The sequence below is a fragment of the Hylobates moloch genome, unplaced genomic scaffold (assembly GCF_009828535.3).
Source record: "Hylobates moloch isolate HMO894 unplaced genomic scaffold, HMol_V3 SCAFFOLD_12, whole genome shotgun sequence".
NCBI lineage: Eukaryota > Metazoa > Chordata > Mammalia > Primates > Hylobatidae > Hylobates > Hylobates moloch.
Genome location: NW_026652287.1, coordinates 1810763 through 1836449, shown reverse-complemented (window position 1 = coordinate 1836449; position 25687 = coordinate 1810763). Strand labels below are relative to the sequence as shown.

The window sequence follows — 25687 nt, the reverse complement described above, 5'->3', positions numbered from 1 at the left end:
GTGAACGAGACACCATCACTTTACTCTGTCAGCCTTTCTGCCAGGACTGATTGTGGCCATTTGTAAATGGAAAGAATAGGAAGGGCTTTATTGTCCACAGGGTTTATTTTATAAAGATGAGGATTCTGAAGACACATCTGTTCTTTGTATAACAGATGTTATTTCCTTTTACAATTTTTTTTCCCAGATGACTTGAATAACAAGTCAATGAGGTTTTGTCCTCTTCAAAATGAATATCCTAGATTTTAGGGAAAAAAAAAAGCACAGTAGGAATGAAAATGAGTATTTTTGATTTTTGCATTTCAGATTTTTCATATTGCATTACAATAGCAGAACTATCCCCACTGGAAATCAACTGAAGTCAGGCGTTACTTTCTAACATGCTACTTTATTTAGATAGGGCTATTTTATTTAGAGAGTAACAAGACACTTAAGTTATTGTTTAGATACTTCTCTTTAGCTCATATTACAGAGTTAACTTTGTCCTTGGCTTGCATTTTGAACTTGTGTACATGAAACTGGAGGGACAGATGCAAATTGAAAAGTGGAACCAAGGAACGGGACACGTGTGGATGTTTGGCACCCTGTGGACAAAAATTCAGATATTAGATGGGGTGCGTCAGTTCTTATCTGAAAATGATGATATGCTCATAACTACCCATGGCACTTCAATTGTGAAAGCAAGCCTTAAAATATTTCTAAAGGAATACAGATTGAAAAATTCAAATAGAGGCCGGGTGCAGTGGCTCACACCTGTAATCCCAGCACTTTGGGAGGCCAAGGTGGGCAGATCACGAGGTCAGGAAATCGAGATCATCCTGGCTAACACGGTGAAACCACGTCTCTGCTACAAATACAAAAAAATTAGCCGGGCATGGTGGCGGGCGCCTGTAGTCCCAGCTACTCGGGAGGCTGAGGCAGGAGAATGGAGTGACCCTGGGAAGTGGAGCTTGCAGTGAACCGAGATTGCGCCACTGCACTCCAGCCTGGGCGACAGAGCGAGACTCCGTCTCAAAGGAAAAAAAAAGAAAAAAAGAAAAATTCAAATAGAACAGAAAGATAATGCAATGTAAATCTTCTTCTTACACCTGCACTCAGTTTTTTTATTTCTTCACTCCCAAAACAGCAGTATTGGTTTCTGCGGTATCTCTCCAGACATCTCTCTCTCTCTTCTTCTCTCTCCTCTTCTCTTCTCCACCCCTGCCCTGAACCAACTATATTTTACACAAATAGCTCATAGTATACACATTTTTGTCACCTTAATTTTTAAAAACTAGACAATATCAGTGAAAGAATATGCCATCTCAGTGCATTTATGAACCTTAGTATTCGTCCCAGCTGTATTCCAGTCCAGAGTGTAGATGTGCTATATTTATTTAGCCAGCGCTCTGTAGATGAGCATTTAGGCCGTTCTCAGGTTTCTGATACTATTAAAAAATTCTGCAACAAGCAAGCCTTGCATAGAGGTCTTTGATCATATATATGAGTGTATCTCTAGAATAAATTCCTAGGGGTGGAATTACTAGATCAAAGGGAATGTACTTTTTATTTATTTATTTATTTATTTTGAGACGGAGTCTTGCTCTGTCGCCCAGGCTGGAGTGCAGTGGCGCGATCTCGGCTCACTGCAAGCTCCGCCTCCCGGGTTCACGCCATTCTCCTGCCTCAGCCTCTCCCAGTAGCTGGGACTACAGGCGCCCGCCACCACGCCCGGCTAATTTTTTTTGTATTTTTAGTAGAGACAGGGTTTCACCGTGGTCTCGATCTCCTGACCTCGTGATCCACCCGCCTCGGCCTCCCAAAGTGCTGGGGTTACAAGCGTGAGCCACCGTGCCCGGCCTGGAATGTACACTTAAAATTGGGATAGATATTGCCAAATTACCCTTCAGAAGGGGTGTACTGATTTGAACTCCCATCAGAAATGTGATGGAAGTTGCCAGCTTAGTATAGCTAACTTTTTGCTTGCCAGTCTGGTGGGTGAACTCTAATAAGCTCATTGTTGTTTAATATACTTTTTAAACTTATGAGCAAGGTTGGGCATCATTTGATATATTTATACATAATTTTTATTTCTTTTTCGTTAACTATTTGATTATCTCCTTTGCCTCAATATTCGGTTGGTTCTTTTTAATAGTAGGAGTTTTACTAATATAATACATTTAATACCTCTAAAAAGAAATCAGTACCTTTTTCTGTAATATGTATTATATAAATAATACTCCTCGGTTTGATTTTGCTCGATTTTTTTTTTCTGCACAGAAATTTTAAAAAGGTATGTTGTCAAATGTATCGGCTGTTTTCTGCAGAAGCTTTTGTGTTTTGTTTTATTTTATTACATATAAATTTTGATCTATCTGGAAATTGTTCTGGTATAAAGAGTGAGGTTGGGATCTTAATTTTTTCCAGGTGGTGAACTGCTTCCAATGTCTTTGTTGAATAATATTTCTCCTCTAATTTAAAAGACCAGCTTTGGGGCCAGGCGCGTTGGCTCACGCCTGTAATCCCAGCATTTTGGGAGGCTGAGGCAGGTGGATCACCTGAGGTCAGGAGTTCGAGACAAGCCTGGCCAACATGGTGAAACCCTGTCTCTACTAAAAATACAAAAATTAGCTGGGCATGGTGGTGGGTGCCTGTAATCCCAGCTACTCGGGAGGCTGAGGCAGGAGAATCGCTTGAACCCAGGAGGTGGAGGTTGCAGTGAGCTGAGAGCACGCCATTGCACTCCAGCCTGGGCGACAACAGCAAAATTCTATCTCAAAAAATAAATAAGTAAATAAAAAATAAAAGACCCCCTTTATCACAAACTAAATTTCCGTATGTACTTAGGGATCTTTGTGGATTTTTCTCCCGCTGAACTGTCTATCCGCGTGTAGCAATCAGCCATCTTTATTGTAGTTTTATGCTGTGCCTTATCATTGAGTGTGAATCTCCTCTCTTTATCCTCTTCTGTTTCTTCTCCAGATTTTCTTGCTTATTTTTTATAAAAGCTCCAAAATCAGACATCTCCCCCACAAAATCCTCTCAGCATTTTTACAACAAATTTCCTAATACTCATAGATTAAAGTATAGTTTATGACATTGAGTCGGGTTTTCCAAGAATAGGTTGAATCCTTCATGCATTCAAGGGTTCTTTCACGTCCCTCAGAATTATTATTTTTTGCTTTCTTCATGAAAATCTTGTACAATTCTTATTCTTGTGTTCATAAATATTTTCTTTTTGTTGGCTGCACTTAGGAGAACTCTTCTTCTTTTTTTGTAGCATTATTGTTGGAATACAGAAAAGCAATTGACGTTTGTATATTAAATTTGTACAAGCCTCCTTGCTAAATTCTTTTATTGTTTGTAATAGTGTTTCACTTACGAAATTCTTTTCCTATTTGTAATCGTTTTCCACTTTGGTTATCAGGCATACATCATTTGAAAATAATGATCTTATTATCTCCTCTTTAAAAAGTTTTTTTTTTTAAAACAAGGACTAACATAAAGACTATTAGTCTGTCCTTTTCTATGATCTAGCCGTCACTTGGGGCAGTTGATTATTGTTTAGTCATCGGACCCATTATTTCCACTTCTGGGAATGAATCCCACAGGATTAATCCCAGAGAAGACTAAAATTGTATGCATAAAGCCACTCATGTCAGCGCCACCTGTACGAATAAGGATGGAAGCTATTGATTGTTCATTAGCAGAAGAATGGTTAAACCTGTTATGGGGCAGCCATTCAAGAGACTGTTACCCAAACTCAATTATGAGGACTAGATAGAAACAGAGAAATAATTCATATAGCATTCAATGAGAAGAGCAGAATAGAAAATAACATACCTGCATAAAGTTATGTTTACTCAAAGTACAAGGATCATGAGGAAATTTTGAACTGAGTAATGCTTAGTGTGGAGGAAGCATAGAGGGAAAATGGAATGACCAGGATTAAATTGAGAAAGACTTACTCTGTGAGTATTGCATCTACAATGAGCTGGCAGTGAGATTTTGTGCAAGACTTTCATTTCCTGTCTTTACAAATAGGCTAAGAATTCAATTCTCTTACAGATTATTGTGAGCATGAAATGAGGAAGTGCTTGTTGAGGACCTCGGTGTCTGGCTTACCATTCATGTTAGTTTTCTCCTCTTTTAAAATGATTTTACCCTTATTTTTTTCTATAGTATGATTGCATTAGATATTAACTCTAAAACAATGGTAATAACAGCGGGATATGGAACATTCTTATCTTTTCCTGACATGAATGGGCAAGCTTCTAGTATGTCACCGGTAAATGCAGTGGCTTCTGTTTTCGTGCAACAAGAGGCATCTATTCCTATTTACCCTGTTTTGTCCAGTTAAGGAACTATTTACCAACTTCTAATTTAAGAGTTTCCTTTTCTAACCAAGAGTGTGTGTTGAATTTTATTAAATAAGTTTTCAGTATCTCCCATAGCCATGTGATCCTTTTACTCTTCCCCCATAATGTGTATGCTAAGCGGTTCTTACCCTTTAGTTCTTTCCCCTCTAATGATGATTTAAAACTTTTATTCTTTTTTCCCCAAGGATTTCAGGTGTTGGCATCTGCTTCCCATTACTGGCCGCTGGAGAATGTGGATGGGATCCATGAACTTCAGGATACAACTGGAGGTAGAGACATGGGTGCTGAGAGTGGCTGTGGGCCCGGGAATCCCAGGGCCATCAGGGGAGCAGATGTGGACAGAATCTGCTTTGAAGCCAGGGTGATAGAGATGAACAAATACTTGTGTAACTTCCCATAATAGTTATTTCAAAGCTTTTTTTTTTTGTGTGGAGATGGGGTCTTGCTATGTTGCCAGGCTGGTCTCAAGCTCCTGGCCTCAGCAATCCTCCGGCCTTGGCCTCCCAAAGTGCTGGAATTACAGGCATGAGCCACTGTGCCAGGCCACAAAGTATTTTACTAGAATTTCTATAGAGAGAGCTATTATATATTGAATGGGAGAATTTCTGATTCAAAATATGATTAAAATGTGCATTTTCCCCAACAATCTTGAAACAGAAGCTGGCCTGAGGACGCCTCGATGAGCAAGTCAGGAGTCTGTTTTCTAGGTTGAATGGACTGGCGTCATCTGCACGCTGGCCACAGCAGGGGCCTATTTGAAGCAGATGTCAAAGGTGATGCCAACTAAGACCAACTCACATGTTTGAAGGGCCCCTGTTTCATTCAGCAAATGCATCCCCATCTACCAATCAGCTTCTCCACACATCAGCTCCATTTGAAAAGATTAAGCATCGCCTAAGACGTTTCCAATGAGACCCAATTCCAAATAGTCTCTGTTTGAGTTAATTCAGACATTTGCTGGTAGGAGAAACCTCACATCTTCCTGGGTATTTTTTTTTCCTTTCTAATAAGGACTTTTTAAAAACCCTAAGTTTTGTATGACTTAGGACGGTTTTCCATTTTTATTTACTGATTGCTCTTGATCATGTCAGATGGCTGACATGGGCGGCGAGGGTTTACTGTACAGCAATTCTAGCACGTGCTTCGGTCGTCCCTGTTCTGGTTCCGTGGGAGGCATTTTAGTTTTAAAACTATGTATTGCCGGTGACTGTGATTTCCACATTGACACACTGGCATTTTCCTCACTCCTGTGATTTAATATGTTGCTGGACATCACCACTGAAGCTTCTGAAATGTTTCCTTGAAATTTGCAAACTGAGAACCATCAGTGCTGCCTCTGTTGCTGGTGTTCTCAGAGCGGGGCGCAGTTGAGGAGCACACACTCGGTGAAGGGCACCTGCGTGGGTGCCACGCACTCCCTGCCCAGCATCGCTCTCATCCGCCTGCCTGTAGGGCAGCAATATGGCCACATTTGGAAACCACCCTAGAGCCAGATGTCTTTTCCAAAGGGTCGGCCTGGCAGGGCTGAGAAAGCCCTTGTGCAAGTTTGTTTTACGACTGGCTCGGGTTCAAACAAACCACGTTCCCTTGTTGGCATCTAGTTTTCTTTTTTCAAGGCCTTTATTTTAAAGCCGTGGAAAGAGGGTCATTTCATCAAGTGGAAATGCCTTCTTGAAACAGCTCACTGTTCCAGGACCCAGCAACGAAAATGCTAGGAGTTTTTCCAAACAAGAGCTTGAATAACTCTCAGTGTCTTTCTCTCCTCACCCCTATACCTGAACTCATTGTGGTGGCTTAAATCAGTAACTCTTGGTGCTCTGAGACCTTTACCTATGAAAAATTCTTCTCCTAAGGTGATAGAATTACACAGATACAGTTACACACTGTGGCTGAATTTTGTTCCCTGAATGTATTGACCTCCGGTAAAGCACTAATATATCCGTTTGTCCTGGAACACTGCAATGTGGAAGGTTTCTCTGCACTTCCCTACTGGATGCCTTCTCTAGGTTGTAATGCTATGCTGGCATATTTCAATTTGATTACAGGCTTCTTAAGGGAGAAAAGAAAAGAACAGACCCCATGAGCACATTTTGCTGCTGGGGACAGGCGAATGGCTTTGGCAAGCCTTTTGAGGATGTGCAGCTTTGTCGTTTGTTGCCGAACTCTCCGTCGTTTTGTCCATTTGTCATCATCTCACGCAGTCGTTTTCGTGCAGAGTGTCTGTCTCATCAGTCCTTGTGACATCATAACCATTCATCTTTTTGTTGAGCCTGTGTTATAAGTGGCCAAGTTCAATTTCATATCTCTCAACTAAGTATCCGCATAGGTGTTGGAGCCAGGAAATTAGAACTATCGCTTGCAGCCAAATTCAGCAGCCATCACGCCCTGGCGTGGGAACTGAGTGGGGCCATTGGAGTGGCCGAGCTGCTGACCAAAGTAAACAAGGGTGGTGGAGGCTGGGGGACATGAGGTCCAAAGAGAAAGTCCAGGGTGCTCTTGGATGAAAGAGCCCCTCCTCGTGCCTGCTGCAGGTTGAGAGATATGTTGGTCCCATTTGTCTTTTGTCTCACTCACTTGCTGTGCTTTTTCTTTTTGTTGTTTCACCCAGCGTCCCGAACCCACAAGCTCACTGTGCTTCCTTCCCGTAATGCTACCTTTGTGTATTCCAATGACTCTGCCTACTCAAATCTCTCTGCAACCGTAGGTGAGCATTTATGTACTTTTGTTCTTCGTTCTGTCAAGTTTGGATCTACGATGAATTCTAAGGCCAATTCTGTTTGGTAGTATCTGAATTCACTATGTCTTGGCTAGCAAGTGAGCAATGTCCCAGTCAAGAGAGCAGATCCAAGGTGTTAAAAAATAACCACTAGGGTGAAGTCTAAAGGAAGATTGCAATACATTAGAGCAGGGGTCCCCAGTCCCTGGGCCACAGACTGGCAGCAATCCGTAGCCTGTTAGGAACTGGGCTGCACAGCAGGAGGTGAGTGGTGGGTGAGTGAGTGAAGCTTCACCTGTATTTACAGCTGCTCCCTATCACTCGCATGACCACCCGAGTGCCACCTCCTGTCAGATCAGCAGCAGCATTAGATTCTCTTGGGAGCACAAACCCTACTGTGAACTGCACATGTAAGGGAGCTAGGTTGCACACTCCTTATGAGAATCTAATGCCCAATGATCTGTCACTGTCTCCCATCACCCCCAGAGGGGACCATCTAGTTGCAGGAAAATAAGCTCAGGGCTCCCCCTGATTCTACATGACGGTGAGTTATATAATTATTTCATTACATATTATAATAATAATAGAAATAAAGTGCACAATAAATGTAATGCACTTGAATCGTCCCAAAACCAACCTCTCCAACCCGTCCGTGGAAAAATTGTCTTCCATGAAACCGGTCCCTGGTGCCAAAAATGCTGGGGACCACCACACTAGAAGGTATATATATTCTTTCAAGTTCCCAGGATCTTCTAAGCCAGCTGCTTGTTTTCAGAACAAAACAGACCCAAGATGAGACCTTTTCTAAACATAGAGATTGTTTGGATTTTTAAATGAATTGTCTTCTTTGGGGTAGGAAAAACATGCCATTTTAATGGGAAATTAAAGTTAATTTAAAAATACCTCGTCAAACATTTGATTTCTTATAAACATTAAAATCAGCATTTCGTCTGTAGCTAGACTTTAAAAAAATCGTTAGAAGCTGTTTGTGAAACATATACCCACAAGAATCATGGTTAAATTATTGTCTTATTTGATAACCTCCAGAGCCTACATGGCTCAACATGAAGCTCAAAGCACAAGGGGTAGTAGCAACTGAGGCATTTATTAGATCAGCTTAGAAGCCAGCTCTGACCCTGTCGATCTTACCCTGTGATCCTTTTCAACACAGAAACTGAAGCATTTATTCGATCAGTGTAGAAGCCAGTTCTGACCCTGTCGGTCTTACCCTGTGATCCTTTCTAACACAGAAACTGACTGCTCTTTCACCTGTAAGGTGATTGGATTCCAAAACTAATGTTTCCAGTCAAGCAGTCTGACTTAGGGGTTTATACAGCCTAGCTCAATCACGCAACCACTAGTGATCCATTTAACCTTGCAATATATAGGTCTCCTTCAGCAAAAATGGGATAAAATTTAAAAATGAGTTTAAAAGCAGTAAGGAAAGACTCTGAGGTCCCTAGACCTGGTTATTCATGTGACAATGTGGCTGGAAAGCCTGAGCTGGGGTTGGGGTCAGGTCCACAGACCCTGATGGCTCTCCCGTGTGTCTTCAGCTGGGCTGATGGCTGCCAGGGGTTCAGACACTCTCCCCGACCCATGTGGTAGCAAAGATCTCTGAGCGACTATGACCCCAGTTAACAGTAACTCCTACTCACTCCTGATTTTTATAGTCTTCACTTATCTATTCTGTAAACCATTTACCCCACACCCTCACCATCAGATACCCTGGCCATGGGAACAGGACACAACAAGATGATCGGACGGGGCAGTGCCCCTCGGGGTTTGCGGCCGGCTGGGCTTGTCACCTGCAGGCTCTCCTGGGACTATGCAAAATGTTACTCGGGGTTTTACTCCTGGCGCCTGAAAATGGGTTCGCTAAAATCCCGAATCTACCTGTCCAGGTTCAGGGGATTTCAATTAAAACTCAAAAGGAGAAGGAGTTCAGCTGTAGTTCCATGTTCACACTTGCACTGAAATGTTCCACTTGGAACGCTCAGCCTGAGGATGGGAGTAGGGAGGGCTCGAAAAGCAGGTCGGCACAGTCAAAGTCCAGGACAGGAGGCTGTCGCCATGCCACGCTTGGTAACCCATCTGTTGGCAAATATCACAATTATCACATCATCATATGATATGATATGCAATATGAAATCCATATGCAAAGGTCTGTATGCATTTGTATATAATACATGCATATTATATACAAATATATTAATATCATTTAATATTAAATTTTATCTGACACACATAAATTATTTACAATTTAATTACTAATAATTAAATATTACTGATGCTATGAATATTAATATTATAGAATAATATATGATGTTATAAATGTACAATTAATACCACATACTTACACATAAGTTATTTGTAGGTCTGACACACATCTTCAGACTTTTAATCTCAGAAGGCTATTAACATATGATGTTGTCATTTTTCTTCCTTAGATATTGTGGAAGGGAAGGTCAACAAAGGCATTTACCTGAAAGAGGAAAAGGGAGTCACGCTTCTCTATTATGGCAGGTACAACAGCTCCTGCATTAGCAAGCCAGAGCAGTGTGGCCCTGAAGGTAAGTGGCTGATCCCTGCGGCATCTTTGTCATGCATTTCATTATCAGGGAGCACCTGCTCCTCTGGTGACTGGCAGATGTGAACCTGAGGTTCTCATCAATTGCAGAATGTGTGAGAATGTCAGCGATGGATCGGAGGGCAGGGGAGGGAGGAATACAGGCAAGGAGGTTACTAAGCAGAGACTTGTCCTGGTGGCTGGAGGTTATAACATCCTCTTACAGAGATGTGAGATCAAAATACTTAATCTTGTAAAAGATGAAAAAAAAAAACCTTCCTAAAAAACAGACACAGCGACGTCACAGTGGGGATTGGACAGGGCCGTGGCATTTGTGGGAAGGAAATTGATGGCATGGCGCCTGCGTGTGATTTCTGGCTCTGGGATGTTGACGGTGAGCGGGCAGGGCATACCCACGAACACTCGTGCCTGGTTTTGGTTCTTTAACATTTATCGAGAGGGGCTGGGCAGTGGCTCGAACTGCCCTGGCAAGCAGTCGCAGGCTTGTGGCTAAAGTCGTGCCATGGACAGAGCGGAGATGCAAAAGAAAAACTGGGAATCGACTTGCTTTGGTTTGCTTTTACCGTGTGAAGTGTAACCTGCTGTCTCGTATCCAGGCTTCAGGCAATGCACGTCTGGACCACGTTGCAAGTTTTCTGGGAAATTGTTCTCTGCCATCCAAACCAGCTTGGAGCCTTCAAGTTCCTTTCTCCCAGGCAAAATGAAAAGTATGATTTCTAGGGAGGAACAAAGCTTAATGCAGGCCTCGTATGAAGCTCTAAGGCATTTTGGACATCAGATGGCCTTCTGTGATGAGTTCATTGTACATGATTGTAGGACAATGTGGACCATGTTCCAGTAGAAATAAACAACAGCTTAGCAAGGCAAAAACATGTGGGAGGACACGTCTTGGGCTTTGTGGAAACCAGAATTTGGAGCAATGGTTATGAGGCCCAAAACCACGGTCAGGTTTACAAACTCATAGTTTAAGCTGTTCCTGAGTTCAAACAGCTCCATAAACATCCCAGGCTTATTTATTTTTACAAAGTAAAAAACAACCATGGGCTCGGCGTGGGCTCGGTGGCAGGGGCGAGGAGGACGGGAGAGTAATATGTGCTCCTTCCTTGCGTTGGATTCGGGAAGGGTGGGGGCATCTCTGTGGTGGCTTTTTCTGGGTTTCTAGGGAATGGCTTCTCTTTGGAGTAGAGGCATCCAGAAAGCTCCAGCAACCATGCTGGAATCGATCTCATTTGAGGACAAGGATGGTGCAGGTGCCAGGGGTTCCCATGCCCGGGACTATCACAGATGAGGAACCCGAGAAAGGAGACTGTGGTGGGACCAGCGGGAAATCAGAGCTACTGGACAAGTTTTGTCTGCACACCAGGGTCACACATGAGAGGGCTTTGAGCTGATTCTGGCCTGTGGCTGTATTCGGTTGGACAGGCATTGGGTTAAAATTTTAAAATTAGCTGTCAACATTGAAAAATAGGAAATTTCCACAGATTTCCTGTTTTTCTTGAGAAATCTCTCCTGACTTCTCTGGCTGGCTGGAGCTAAGTCGCGGTGGCCCTGGACTTCCGTCTCCAGTTCCCCTCAGCCCGCACCAGACTTCTCGCCTCTTAATAATCTTCAGGTCGGACAGAGCCGGTCCGCAGCATGAACTCTGGGGCCAGAAGGCGTGGGTTCCACTTCCGGTTCCGACCTGTTCGTGGGGATCTTGGGCAACCACTGCTTCCCTTTGAAAAGCCTTTTCTGTAAAGTGAGTGAAGAAAAGGACCTTCCCATAGAGTTCCTGTGAAGACTGGACGAACTATTACAGCATATTCCTGGCACGTGGTTGGTCCAGCTGTCGGAGGCCATTTGGGTTTATCGCTCATGTGTCCATGATTCCAAACTTGCCCTTCTTCACTAGGGTATCATTTCTAAGAACACCACTTTGCCTGCTTGGAGGGTGACTTCTGACAGAGGGGCCGTTGTGGTTGAACTGATCATAATAGCCACATACCCTTGTTTGGGCCCCAACTCTGCACCACTCCTTGGTCTAATCCCAGACATGTATTCAGTCATTTCATGCCCCCAACATGAGACACACAAGAACCTGGGTGGAAGAAAGAGCCACAAACTCAGGCTTCATGTCCCACTGCTGGCCATTTCTTTTGTGTCGCGGTTAAGCAGAACTTTTAAGATATTGTTCACGTGGCCACTTTCTTTAGAGCATGGCCAGATACAAAACAAAGCCAGGGGTGCGGTGGCTCACACCTGTAATCCCAGTGTTTTGGGAGGCAGAGGCAGGATGATTGCGTGAGCCCAGGAGTTTGAGACCAAGCCTGGGCAACACAGTGAGATCTTGTCTCTCACTTAAAGAAAAAGAAAAGAAAGGAAACCAAGTCAGGGAACCTTCAATCAATGCTGGCTTGGTGAGGGCTGCTCTCGTGAGGCCTGATGCAGATGCAGAGGGTAGGTGGGGCATTTTGCACTGGGCCCCCCTGGGTCTTGAGTTCAGCTTCACAAGGTGACCGGACCGTGAGCCTGTGCGAGGGCCATGGCATGCCCTTCCCACTTTCCTCTGCTGTATCCTTGGCTCAGGCGGATTCTCCTGGGGCCCCGATGAGCTTGTACTTGTGTGTGCGGGAAAACAAGCCGTGAACAGGGAAGACCCGCCCAGCATTTTCCAAATTAAAGTCCCTGTAGCAGGAGGCAGAGGAGGCCTTCTCAGGGGGCGCTTGGAGCAACGAAAACAAAAATCAATGGTTATGTTTTCATTTTAATATAATGGGCGCATCAGAAATGAGTTTTCATATGTATTATTTAAGAGGAGAGTTCAGTGAGCATTGAGCTTTAAAAATGGGTAGATGTAAAGGAAAATATTCCCTAAGAATCCTAATTCAGGTGTTATTCAGATCTGATAAAAATTGTGAATGATTAGAACGTGGGAAGCATTGAATTAGCCTTTTCAGATGTGTTGAGTGAGTCCTCCTCTACACTTATTGGTGTGGGCCCAAATTTATAACCTGTTATTCTTATAACAAAAAACAACATTTAAATAGAGAAGTGCTCTCCGGCCCCTGCCTAACAGGCCCACTGCTTTTATATTTCTGATTTCCAAATCCTGATGTGGTCTCTGTTCATATTTTCAGCTGATTTTTTAACAAATAATGTTTCAGGGGACAGGGTTGATGCTGAGAAACGTGGCTATCCCCCGAGGGTGCCCACAGAAGGCAGAGGTCCCTGCTGCAGCCCCGCTCCAGACCCCCGCTCTGGGCCCTCCCTCCACCCCTGCTTCTTCCAGAGTCTCTCTGCTGCCTGTGTGCCTGCCTTCATTCTAGGAGCTACTGTGGGTCCTGTCTTTCGGCAAATGGTGCCTTCTGGGGACATGTTCCTAAGGTCGCTTGCTGCTAATGGGGCAGCTGTGGAGAACATTGGAGAGGAAAAGGCTGTTTGGATCCCTGGCCATTCTTGAATGTTAAGCTTAGAAAACACAGTCTGTTCCCTCAATACTCAGGATTCTCTCTCTCAACTCCCCTGACCAGTGAGCACACAGGTGGGGAAGCTGAAAATAGGAAGGGGCACTTGCTGGAATGTTCTAGCACCTTCTTTCACCTACCTGGAGACCCTGAAAGCTCAGCTCAGGTGTAATCTTTACAGGGATGAGCTCCAGTCCAGGCGAGGTCCTCTGTCTCATGCCCTTATCGCTCCCCCTACCTTTCTTCCTAGAACTTGCACCACCGATGATGGCCTGTCACTTCCGTCTCCCTTGCTTGGTCTTCAGCTCAGTGAGGACGAGGACTGAGTCTGTCTTGGCCAGTGATGAGTTCTCAGTGCCTGGCACACCATAGATACTGCACGTTGAATGCATCTCCATCCAGGGTTTGCTGCACCTTCACTTGAATACTGAACAAGGGCCATTCACGACTCCTAGAGAAGTCATTTCCCCAACACTGAACCTCTAGTCGATACTGACTGGACACTCAAGCATGTTGCTGGGAGGTAGATCTCATGTGAAGTTTCTCTCCATAATAAAGTAAATGAAAGGGAACTGATTGCATAAAATCCAAAAAAGGTCATTTCCAGCATCAAGGTGCAGATTATCAGGTGATTCTTCCTTGCTTTCTCTCATTTCTACCTCTGATTTATTGCTATGTCAGTTAAGTTAATGTTATTTGATATAACAAGTAAAAACACGGACAACGGCAGAAAAAGAAGCCCATTCCGTTGTCAGACTCCTCGACTTTTAGTGTGTTATTTCTCATATTGGGCTAGATTCTGTCTCGAGTAACTTCCGCCCATTGCTTCTAGTTCCAGCTCTACTGTGAATGGCTTTGGCAGCTCCTGGGAAACACAGCCTCCCTGATGAGCCCCTCAGCTTCACCTTCCTCCCTCTGTGGATGTTTCCTTCGCTTTTTCCTCACACGCATTAAGAACTTCTTCTGCTTATAACCCCCAGGGAGGCTGCTGAGGTCCCGAGGCAGCAGCTGGAGCATCTCTGCACGGCCATTTCCCTCTTCTCAGCTTTGAGTTGACTTTTCCCCCTGTACATTTGTTTCCTAAATTTAAAAAGCTGTCAACGATATGCTAAAATACTTGCAGGTGGAGTTTTAGGATAGAAATTTCCAGAGGGGCCTGGGGGACACGGGCCTGGCAGGGATCTAGCTACTCTCTTACTCAGGTGATCTGGGGTCAGGGGGCTTGGAGGCCTGTGGAGCAGACGATCCTCCGAGAAGCATTCATTCAGCACACTCCTTGAACAGATGGGGAAACCGAGGCCCAGAGAGGATGCAAGATGAGCCTGAGCTGCACGATGCTGTGGTACCGTGCATCTCCAAGTACAGCTCATAGGCCCTGGATGGCAGCAACTGCAGGTTCCCAGGCCCCAACCAGGACGTGCTGATTCCAAGTCTCAGTGGACAAGGCCTGGGAATCTGCATTTTTAGCCAGTCTCTCCAGGTGATTCTCGCAACTCACGTGATACCACATCCCAGAATCTGCAGCTGACTATACGTGCTTGGTTTGGTGGGCGCTGTGTTGATCTTCTGTTTTTATAGTGAGACTTTCTAGATTGTCTCCAGCCAGGTGGGTGGATCCAAATACCCTAACCCACGAGGTTTCCAGTAATGGAATTTCTTCCGGTGCTTTCAGTGTTTTTCTTTTAAAATTAACATTCGATTCTGGCAGGACACAGTGGCTCACACCTGTAATCCCAACACTTTAGGAGGCCGAGGCAGGAGGATTATTTGAACCCAGGAGTTTCAGACCAGCCTGGGCACCATAGGAAGACTCCATCTCTACGAAAAAAAAAAAAAAAAAACATTTAGCAGGGCGAGGTGGTGTGTACCTGTCATCCTAGCTACTCAGGAGGCTGAGGTGGGAGGATCACTTGGGCCCAGGAGGTCAAGCCTGCAGTGAGCCATGACTGCACCACTGCACTCCAGCCTGGACCACAGGGCAAGACACTGTCTCAGAAAAATTCAACCTTTATATATGGGAAAATTTCATTTAAAAATCTACACTTCTGACTTCTCTTAAAATATGAGAACTGCTCCCCTGCACCCCACAGGCAGCAGCTGGTCGGGGTAAGGAGTGACCGCCCCTTAAGGCAGGGCCAGCGTTTTCCAGTTGTCCTCAGCCTGCAGGACTCTCTGCTGTCCCTTGCTGTGGCTGAAGGCAGTGGCCATTCCCCAGGATGGCCTGCGTGTGGCTTTGTTAGAGGGGCAGGGAAAGGGGAAAGGGAAGAATTTCTTATTCCCGTGGGGAAAGTGAGTGTCCTACAGCCCCAGGCATTTCAGGAAGCGATTAGAGTGGGGCTTTGGGGTGGGGGTGTGGAGTGAGAATTTTAAAGGCTCGATATACAAACGAGTGTCTCCTCCTGGCCACACCAGGCACAGGGCCCATGAGGCAGCCGGGGAACGGGCTCTGAGTCTTGCGTGAAAATGTGTGGGACGCGCATCCTCGTGGCTCTTTGGGAAACGGGGTGGGCCACAGGCTGGTCCGGGTGCCAGGACGGCCATCAGACCCTGTCCCTGCCTCGCTCCGGCTCTGTTCTCAAGGCTGCTTTCCTGGTGTGGGAGCAGCATCCGCTCAGAAGCTCCAAGTTCTGGTTTTGTCAGGTGACCTGCCCATGCCTGAGTCAGTCCTGGTGATTCTGATCGGCCCAGCCCGAGTCAGCCTTCAGGTGTGTGGTCTGCAGTGACTGGGGTGGGGGTACAGACGCCAGGCGGGCCCACACGCCTGTAGAACCTCGTGCCCTCCTGGCCCCCTGCTTCTTTGGCATGTGTTGATCACGCTGCTGAGTCTGTGGGCCTGGGAAGGGCAGCTCCATGCATGATCTCCAAGGGAAGGGCAGGAGCCACAGCACAGTGGTTACAAACGCAGACTCCAGATCCAGGCTGCTTGGGTTCAAATCCTGACTCATCCCAGACCAGCTGTGTGGCCTTGGGCAAGTTACCTCACCTCTCTGTGCTTCAGTTTTCTCCCCTATGAAATGGGGACAGTAATGACCCCTAATTCACAGGTTGTTGGGAGGATTTAGCCTCAGCCCATATAAGTTCTCCTCACCTGCTAGAAATCATCCTTTGTTTTATGCAGTGGTCTTTACATATGAAGGGAATTAACTTCTCATCTAGTAAATCTATGACAAATATTCTTTCCCTTGATGGTTGTCTGTCTTTGAGTTTGTTATGGTAATTTTTTTTGCCTTGCAGAATATTATATTTATGCACACAAATTCATTAGTCTTTTCTTATGACTCCTAGATTTTTATTTTTCCTTTTTTTATCTCGTCAAAAAAGATCTTTTCTCATTTTATTTTTTGGATGTTTTAGGATTCAGTGCTTATAACAAGAAAAAATTATCAGATTAGTTTGTCAATATTGTATTTATTTCTCTTTCCTTCAGATTTTTCCTTGTTGTCTTGATGGCCCAACTCCATGAGGCAAAGTTCCTTAAAAGGCTAATATGGAAGGCACATTGTGAATTTGTTATGACTCTATGAAGACGTGAATTGATACTTAAATATAAGCTGTTGCTCAGGTAGAAGTCATTGTTTTGTGGGTTGAGTTAACTAAATGAAAATCTTGGTTACCGGCACCATGGATGGCCTTCAATCTACTCTTACCTAACACCACATGGAATTTTTTTATTTTTATTTTTCTTCCTGAACAGAAAGACATTTGGCCAAGACAGGCTCATTTTGCATTGAGTGAAAGGAATTTTAAAATGCAGCAAAGTTTTTGGAAAAAATTAACTTCCATGAATCCTACTGGGAGTTTGTTTCATAACAAAAATTTCACAACGCACTGTGCTGACTTCCTTGTGAAATGGGTTGTTTCTGAGTGTGGAGGGAAGTGGCGGGAGGCTTGGGGGTTTGTCCTGGCTTCTGTGCCCCTCAGAGCACAAGGCAGGTGTTGCAGGAAGCCGGTTCATGAGGCAGGTGTGGGTGGCGCCCGCCAGGTCTGGGGACACCAGCGTCAGCTGCCCCAGGCCTCTGTGCAGCCCCCACAGTCGCACCCTTCTGCGGTGACCCACGTTACTGGGCATTTGTGAGGGCTTTTTTCTTTCCCAGGAGCCCTAAGGACAGACGCCGCAGGGCTTGGAGTTGTACATTGTAGCCTCTCAGAGGTCCAGAAAGATCCAGGCCCCTTCCAATTTTTTTGAGGTTCTTCTTCTCTTAAAAAATAAAATGGAGAAATTCCATACCAGGGTTATGAAATGTATGCTGTGTTGTTCATGAATCCTGGGAGGGCTTTGAACTCACAAAGGTATAGTTGTCTTGATATATCGTCACAAGACATTTGAAAGACTTCTAACAGATACGTTAATTCATAAGGCATCACAGAAAGGACGGTGGGCAATGAGACACCACCTTATACACGAATGACAAATGTCTTCTTTGAAGTCAGTGACTCTCTAAGACTGTGTCCATAACCTCATGTGAAGGTAAGGCCTAAGGTCTAAATTTGGCACTATTTATAGAAATAAAGCCCAGGGCAAATATCCTTCTGCCTGTCCCCTGTGCCCACCGTCCCATCATGGGCCTCTTTGAACCAGTTCTGGGCCCGTGTTCTCTCTCAGCACCACTGAACCCTCTTACCCATGTGCCCGGGCCAGGCTTGGTGGGGGTGAGGCAGCTGGATGTATTTCCAGCTGTCACAGGCAGAGTCCAGACAGGCAGCTAGTGACACATACACACACACACACACACACACACACACGAGTTTATACACAAAGAAAGGCCAGGTGGGCAGATACTACTGGAGGCAGAGAAGAGGAATAGAGACAACCAGAGCTCCAAAATGCAACGCCAGAGACGCCCAAGCTCCACGGAGCCTCCAGCCAGGCCCTGCCCCGACTGCCCCTTCAGCAGAGAGCCTGGCCCCCAGACCAGTGGGTGTGAGTGCAGAACAGCGGTCAGGGTAGGTGGGGGCCATGCTCAGGAGCTAGGCTTTTGCAGTTCCTCTTTTTTTTTTTTTTTTTTTTGAGACAGAGTCTCGCTCTGTCACCCAGGCTGGAGTGCAGTGGCACAATCTCAGCTCACTGCAAGCTCCGCCTCCCAGGTTCACGCCATTCTCCTGCCTCAGCCTCCCGAGTAGCTACAGGTGCCCGCCACCACGCCTGGCTAATTTTTTGTATTTTTAGTAGAGACGGGGCTTCACCATGTTAGTCAGGATGGTCTCGATCTCCTGACCTCGTGATCCACTTGCCTCGGCCTCCCAAAGTGCTGGGATGACAGGCGTGAGCCACGCGCCCGGCCTGCAGTTCCTCTTATGGTAAAAAGATGGAGAAATCCCACATCAAGATCATAAAAATTACACTGTTTTCCATGTTTACACTGATCACAGTAGGACTTTGCACCCACAAAGGTACAATATCTAATTGTCGTAATATACTGTAATATACTGCCACAACACATTTGAGGGATGTCCTATCTGCTTCTAGTGGCGCAGGCAAAATGAACTAATGAGCCAGCTCATTCATGCTAACGTGCGTCGCTCAGACCATTTAGTCCAGGTGCAATCCCTCCTCCCCTGCAGCGTGGGCCTGGGGTCAGGACTTACCACTAATGTGCAGACTGGGGTCTTGAAAAAGGTTTCAGCTGCTGGCCTCTCTGTAGCCAACTGTGGGAAATGAACAATTGAAGATATCAACAACCTTAAAAGCGTGCTTCCCTTTGGCAAGAAATCCCCTCTTGGGAATGTATCCTAAAGGCATATAATCTGAGATATGCAAAAAAAATTGCTTCAAGTTCTGTTTGAAAATTTCTTCAAAAAGTGGAAGAAAACCTTAAGATCCAGCAACAGGGGATTGTTGTTTAAAAAAAAAAAAGACTGTGGTACTTGTTTAGAATGCGCTGCTGTGCAGACATAAAAATGACAACGTGAAAGTGTATTTATGGACATTGGAGGAAGTTCACGGCGGGGCAAATTTTATAGAAATGTTGTTTATAAACCAGTGTGCCTGAGATGGTTCATGTCTTTGTGAAATCTATTTATAGAAGAGGCTTAGGAAGGAGCCACCCTAAGGGCATTTCTGGAGGAATAGGAGAGAAACCTGGAGGGTGTAGGTCTTCACATTTGCATGCTCCCGGGGAGCGGGGGCGGGGAACCGCCTGGGGCTGCAGCGAGCTTCAGCAGTCACTGGTGACCTTGAGTGAACTAGCCTCAGTTCCTTCATCGGTATAATGGGGATGAAGCAGGACTTTTGTACTTTTTAAAAGGCAAGAATTCATTTCAGACTCCTAGAAAAGTGCCTGGCCCTGTGTGAGCCCTTAATAAACATGAGCAAATATTACTGTCTGGATTTTCTGAACTGAACGTACACCACCTTTAGAATGGGGACAAAACGCTTTTCGAATGAAAAATAAAAAGCAAAGAGAACCATGTGCTTGTGAGAAGTCAAGTCCCCTGCTCTCCGTGAATAACTGATCTTGTGACTTTCCTCTCCTCAGGGGTCACATTTTCTTTTTTCTGGAAGACACAAGGAGAACAGTCTAGACCAATCCCTTCTGCGTATGGGGGACAGGTCATCTCCAATGGGTTCAAAGTCTGCTCCAGCGGCGGCAGAGGCTCTGTGGAGCTGTACACGCGGGACAATTCCATGACATGGGAGGCCTCCTTCAGCCCCCCAGGTGAGTGACAGCGTCGGCCCCGGGAGGCTCTGCCTGGAGGAGTGGAGTCCTCTCTGAGAACGGGACGCTGAGGAGCCCAATGCAGCCCAAGGGGCCCAGGGATGCTGCTGCCTCCTGGCACTCGAGCTCCTTTCCTTTAAGGGTTGCTGGGGATGTACATGGGGAGAGGCAAGGACGTGCCCTTGGTAAGCCGCCTTTGGGTGATGCAGAGCCTGGGCTCCCTCTGCCCGTGCGCTGTGTGACTGCGGTAGGTTACCCGGCCACACTGACCTCAGTGATCACACCTGTGATGTGCAGATGATATTAACAGTACTTACCTCACGGTTTCCAGGAAATTAAGCTGAGGACATGGTGTGCAAAGTGCAAGCAGTGGTTACATTTCTCCTTCTTTTCCTTCTCATTTTCCCTCTTCCTCCTCATCCTACTTTTTCTCTCATATTCTTTGTCTCTTCCTCTTTCTCTTCCTCCCCCTCATCTTCTTCCTTCTTCTTAGTGGTATAGACTTGAAATTGTTTAAAGCATGACGAGAAGAAGCTTTTGGAGAAAGAGGCTGAAGAATCGGGGAGCAGAGGAAGGGGCTGGGGGAGAGGGCGTGAAGCGCTGGGCTGTGTGTGGTCTTGGAGGAGGGAGGGGCCCTGGATGTGTGGGAAGAGGACGGGGGTCCCTGCACGTTGACTGAGTTTGCAGGTGGGTGTTGAGACATGGACGTGGGGTGGGAGGCCGCAGAGGCTGACGAAGGTCTGAAGTGGAAGCTGGAGAAGGGGAACAGGTGGCAGGGGACGCAGAAGGACTCAGGGTGGCATGGAGTGGGGGCCTAGTTAGGACTGGAGCCCAACAAGGGAAGGGCAGAGGTGGAGGGGGAAGCACAAAAGCCTAGGATGGTCTCCTCTGGTAAGAAACATCTTCGATGTATTTAAGGGAAATCCATTTTCTGGCTCGTTCTTAAGGGAGGCTGCATGGCCCAGTTATTAAAAAGTGTGAACTCTGGAGCCAAACAGGCTGGATCAAATCCCGCCTCTGGATGTTGGTAGTTGTGTGAACCTGGGCACCTTCCGTAACTGCCCTATGCCTCAGTTTCCTCATTCATAATATGACAGTAATAGCAGTATTACATCATAGGGTGACTGTGAGAACTAAGTGGGCTGCTATGCATAAAGCATGGAATGATGGCACAGTGGGCCCAGAAGGTGTTTGCCTTCTTCTGTGGATGCTCGGTGTGCTCGGACCAGCTTGTACCTCCACCTCTGTAAAGTGGGGCAGTTCAGCAAACATCTACTTCAAATTTGCCCTCTGTGGTCCCTAAGGTCAGAAATAATCTCTGCCTCCCTACCCTGACACAGAACCATCTGAACCTTGTCCGTGACCTTCCTGTTCCACTTGCTATCAGAGTCCGATTGTAAGCAGCTTATCTCTGTGCTCCCTGGGGCTGGTGGAACATGGTTTCAGGCACCCATTAGGTTCTTTGACCTTGAACAAAGGTAAAGTATGCTCAACTCTGGCTGCTTTTCCACCCAGGGAAAGGGCGACAATTAGAAACACTTCTGGGTGGCAATATGCTCTCTTGTGTGCATTGAAGGCATTTGTTATTCTTGCTTTCAAACTCAGGGGCAATAATACTTTGGACCAGCCTAGGGTCCAAGCGTGCTCCAGACTCAAAATTATCAGAAAGTTGCACAGTCTTGGGCAAGAAGCCCTGATGTCATTCCGGGTGACCTAAGATGCATAGCTGGCTGGAGGTGATGTGTGTCCTTTAAAAGGGCTGCCCTGTTCCTCCCAGCAGCAAGCTCAGGAGGACAGCTTACCACACACGCTGGCAGAACAAAGGGACCCTTTGTGGGGGAACTGACAGTCAAAGTCTGATGAACATTCTTGTTGATGAGTGTGGTTCTTGTGCCAGAGAGAAGAGTAACACAAAAGCTGGTTGATGGAGGTTCCTGAATGAGCAGGGAGGTTGGTCTTCCCTCTACCAACTCACTCCCATGTTGGTTAACATTATACACCCTCGCTTAGAGCAGAGGCTGATGCCAATGGCCTGTGGGCTGAGTTGGGTCCTCAGATGGGTTTTGTGGTCCTAGATTGTGATTGCGTAGACCATGTCTGTAAGAACAATATTTGGAATGATTTACGATCATTAGTTATGATTTCATTTTAAAATTAAGATTTTCCAATTTCTCTTGGAAATAAAAAGACTGGCAAGGCAGGCTCTTCATCTCTCGTGTTACTGATGGGGGAGGTGAGTAGGGGCCACCTCGTGACGGGGCAGCCGCCCTTCCACGCACCGCAGTCAGCACAGAAGCCGCGTCCTCAGGGAAAGCTCATTACTGTGCTTATCCGCTCCTTGGCCGCTGCAGACTGGGTTTGTGGGCGCCACGGAATGCCTGTATTGCTGTTAGATTTTAACAGATTTTATTTTTTGGAACAGTTTTAGATTCACAGAAAAATTGAGTGCAAAGTTCAGAGAATTCCCATTACCCTCCGCCTCCACACAGGCGCGGCTTCCCCCACTATGGACATTCCCCCACCAGAATGATCCATTTGTTACATTGGATGAACCTACAGTGACACATCATTGTCACCCAAAGTCCATAGTTCACATTAGCATTTGCTCTCGGTGTTGTACATTCTATGGGTTGGTGAGGTAGATCTTTCGCCCATTTTAAAAATTGGATTGTTTTTCTTTCTTTTTTCCTTCCTCCCTTTCTTCTTCCTTTCCTCCCTTTTTTCCTTCCCTCCCTCCCTCCCTTCCCTCCTTCCCTCCCTCCCTCCCTCCCTTCCCTCCTTCCCTCCCTTCCCTCCTTCCCTCCTTCCTTTCCTTTCCCTTCCTTCCTTTCCTCCCTTTCTCTGTCCCTTCTTTCCTTTCTTCCCTTCCTTCCTTCTTTCCTTCCTTCTTGCCTTCCATCCTCCCTTGCTCCCTTCCTTTCCTTCTTTCCTTCCTTCTTTCTTCTCTCTCGGTCTCTTTCTCTCTTTCTCTCTTCTCTCTTTCTTTCTGACAGGATCTGTCATCCAGGCTGGAGTAGGGTGGTGCAATCATAGCTTACTGCAGCATTTAACTCCTGGGCTCAGGTGATCCTCCCACCTCAGTTGCCCAAGTAGCTGGGATTACCGGCACGTGCCACGATGTCTCGCTAGTTCGTTTTTTGTTTGTTTTTTTTTTTTTTTGGTACAGATGAGGTCTTACTTGGTTGCCCAGGCTGGTCTCAAACTCCTGGCTTCAAGCAATCCTCCCATCTCAGCCTCTCAAAATGCGGGTTGTTTGTTTTCTTACTGTTGAATTTTAAGACCTTTGGGTAGATTTTGGATAATAGTCCTTTATCATGTCTTTTGCAAATATTTTCTCCCCATCTGTGACTTGTCTTCTCCTTCTCTTGACAGCGTCTTTCACAGAGCAAACATTTTTAGTTGTAAGGAAGTCCAGCTTGTCAATTATTTCTTTCATGGATTGTGCCTTTGGTGTAGGATCTAATAAGCCATCACTAAACCCAAGGTCATCTAGATGTTTTTCCTATATTATCTTCTAAGGGTTTTATAGTTTTGCATTTTATATTAGACCTATAGTCCATTTTGAATTAATTTTTATGACAGATTTAAGATTTTTTTTTTTTTTTTTTGAGATGGAGTTTGGCTCTTGTTGTCCAGGCTGGAGTGCAATGGGGCGATCTTGGCTCACTGCAACCTCTGCCTCCCGGGTTCAAGCAATTCTTCCTGCCTCAGCTTCCTGAGTAGCTGGGATTACAGACACCTGCCACTATGCCCAGCTAATTTTTTGTATTTTTGTGGAGACGGGATTTTGCCATGTTGGCTAGGCTGGTCTCGAACTCCTGACTTCAGGTGATCCACCTGCCTCGGCCTCCCAAAGTGCTGAGGTTACAGGCATGAGCCACCGCGCCCGGCCGATTCTTTTGGGTTTTCTACATAGATAATCACGTCATCTGTGAATAAATATAGTTTTATTGCATCCTTCCCAATATGTATATTCTATTTCCTTTTTTTCCCTTTTTTGCCTTATTGCTTTAGTTAGGACTTTCAGTACAAAGTTAAAAAGGAGTGGTAGGAGGGGACATCCTTGCCTCGCTCCTGACCATTTTGTTCTTAACTGAGCTTATGGTCTGACTGGTTGGCGCTTGTGCCCTGCCATTTTTCAAATATTTTAATCACACTTGCTTGTGGGCATTTAAATTTGTAACTACTATGTTAAAATGACAAGGAGTCTCCTTGAACTGCTTCTGGAATTTAGGGCATGAGGACAAAAAGATAACATCTTTCCTGTGCTCCGAAGGACTGGGGAAAGTCAGGTCTGTGTTATACCTTGTATCAGGACTCACCAAAGTTCACAGTGATTGATCATCTTAAGAAAGAAGGATGGGCCTACAAACAGGAAAAGCCTGTGCGTGGGGAGCTCGTTCCCACAGCACTCAGAATGGCGACCTTCACTCTTTTCCAGGCCCCTATTGGACTCATGTCCTATTTACATGGAAATCCAAGGAGGGCCTGAAAGTCTACGTCAACGGGACCCTGAGCACCTCTGATCCGAGTGGAAAAGTGTCTCATGACTACGGAGAGTCCAACGCCAACCTCGTGATAGGGGCTGAGCAGGACCAGGCCAAGTGTTATGAGAACGGTGCTTTCGACGAGTTCATCATCTGGGAGCGGGCCCTGACTCCGGATGAGATCGCCATGTACTTCACTGCTGCCATTGGTCAGTGAGTGTGAAGGGCTGGGGCAGATCTGCTGTCTGTTCCCAGGTTCACCCTGGTATCTGCCTCCTTTCTCCCCACTCTCCCATTACAGCTATCAGCACTGCAGGCGTGAGATGTGTCCTAATGAACCTTATAAACACAGTTGTGTGTTAGAACACCTGTTCCCGGAGATAGAGGAGTTAACAATTTACTAGAGATGCTCTGAGATGAATATTGTTCTGTTGATCATCACGGGGTTTCAAGGTATATGTGATGGAGGATTATAGAAGGCTTTGGAGAGCAAATATTCCAGATCCATTAGTGTTTTTGATCAACAAATGTTAGCCGTGTGCCTCCCAGGGGATGGGCCCTTGGAAAGCCCCAAAGATACCTCTTCCTATTCAGCACAGGGCAGTTGTTCGGGGCAGGGGACTACGGGTAGGTGGACGGGGGTTCAAATATTCATTGTGCCATAATGAGCCGTGAGACTTTGGGAAGTCATTTTTAAAAACTGAGGTCAAATTCATATAACATAAACACAACCATTTAAAAATGAACAAGTCAGTAGTACTTGGCACATTCACAGCGTTGTGCAGCTGCCACCTCTACCTGGTTTGGAAACATTTTCATCCTCCCAAAAGGAAACCCCGCACCCAATGAGCACAGTCACTCCCCATCTTCCCCTCCCCCAGACTCTGGCAACCGTGAATCTATTTCTGTCTTTACCTACTTTGGAGATTCCACATAAATGGAAATGTGGAACGTATAACCTTTTTGTCTTAATCTCTCAGATTTTTTTTTGCTCTGTTAAATGGATAAAAATACTACTACTCCCTTTCTGGAGGTGGTGTTGATAATAAAATGAGAAAACGTGTGTAAGGCCATTAGCACAATGCCTGGCATATGGTAAGAATCCAGTGGTTCTTAGCTGTTTTTAAAATTAATATTCATCTTTCCCCTACAATTCCATTTTCATTTTGCCCACAAGTGAATGCACCATTTTTTCCCCAATGGGTTTCTTTATTTCCACATAAAATAATCTGCTAAAAAATGACAGACCCCATGTAGGCACTCACAACGTGGCTGCTGCTTCACTGGGACCCAGCACAGCGGCTGTCAGGACCAGGAGAGAAAGGCCTGAGTTCCAGACGCTGCTTGCCCTCGTTCCACTTCTGATGCTGAGTCCCTCAGTTGTTAGGACCCTATTGATTGTATGAGAGAAAACCCAATTCAAAATAACTTTAGCCA

At 45.7% G+C, this 25687-nt stretch overlaps 1 protein-coding gene across 2 annotated transcripts in view; it reads left to right on the top strand.

Moving 5' to 3' along the window:
- The window catches only part of ADGRD1 (adhesion G protein-coupled receptor D1), a 177711-nt gene that overhangs the window by 8434 nt on the left and 143590 nt on the right, over nt 1–25687 (top strand). The window contains exons 3-7 of one of the 2 annotated variants that reach the window (XM_058425840.1): nt 4544–4627; nt 6967–7062; nt 9525–9647; nt 19584–19763; nt 24205–24459. In XM_058425840.1, coding sequence (XP_058281823.1) covers nt 4544–4627; nt 6967–7062; nt 9525–9647; nt 19584–19763; nt 24205–24459 — 738 coding nt within the window. The remainder of the gene's footprint in view (nt 1–4543; nt 4628–6966; nt 7063–9524; nt 9648–19583; nt 19764–24204; nt 24460–25687) is intronic. The other variant, XM_032168258.1, reaches the window with a different exon arrangement.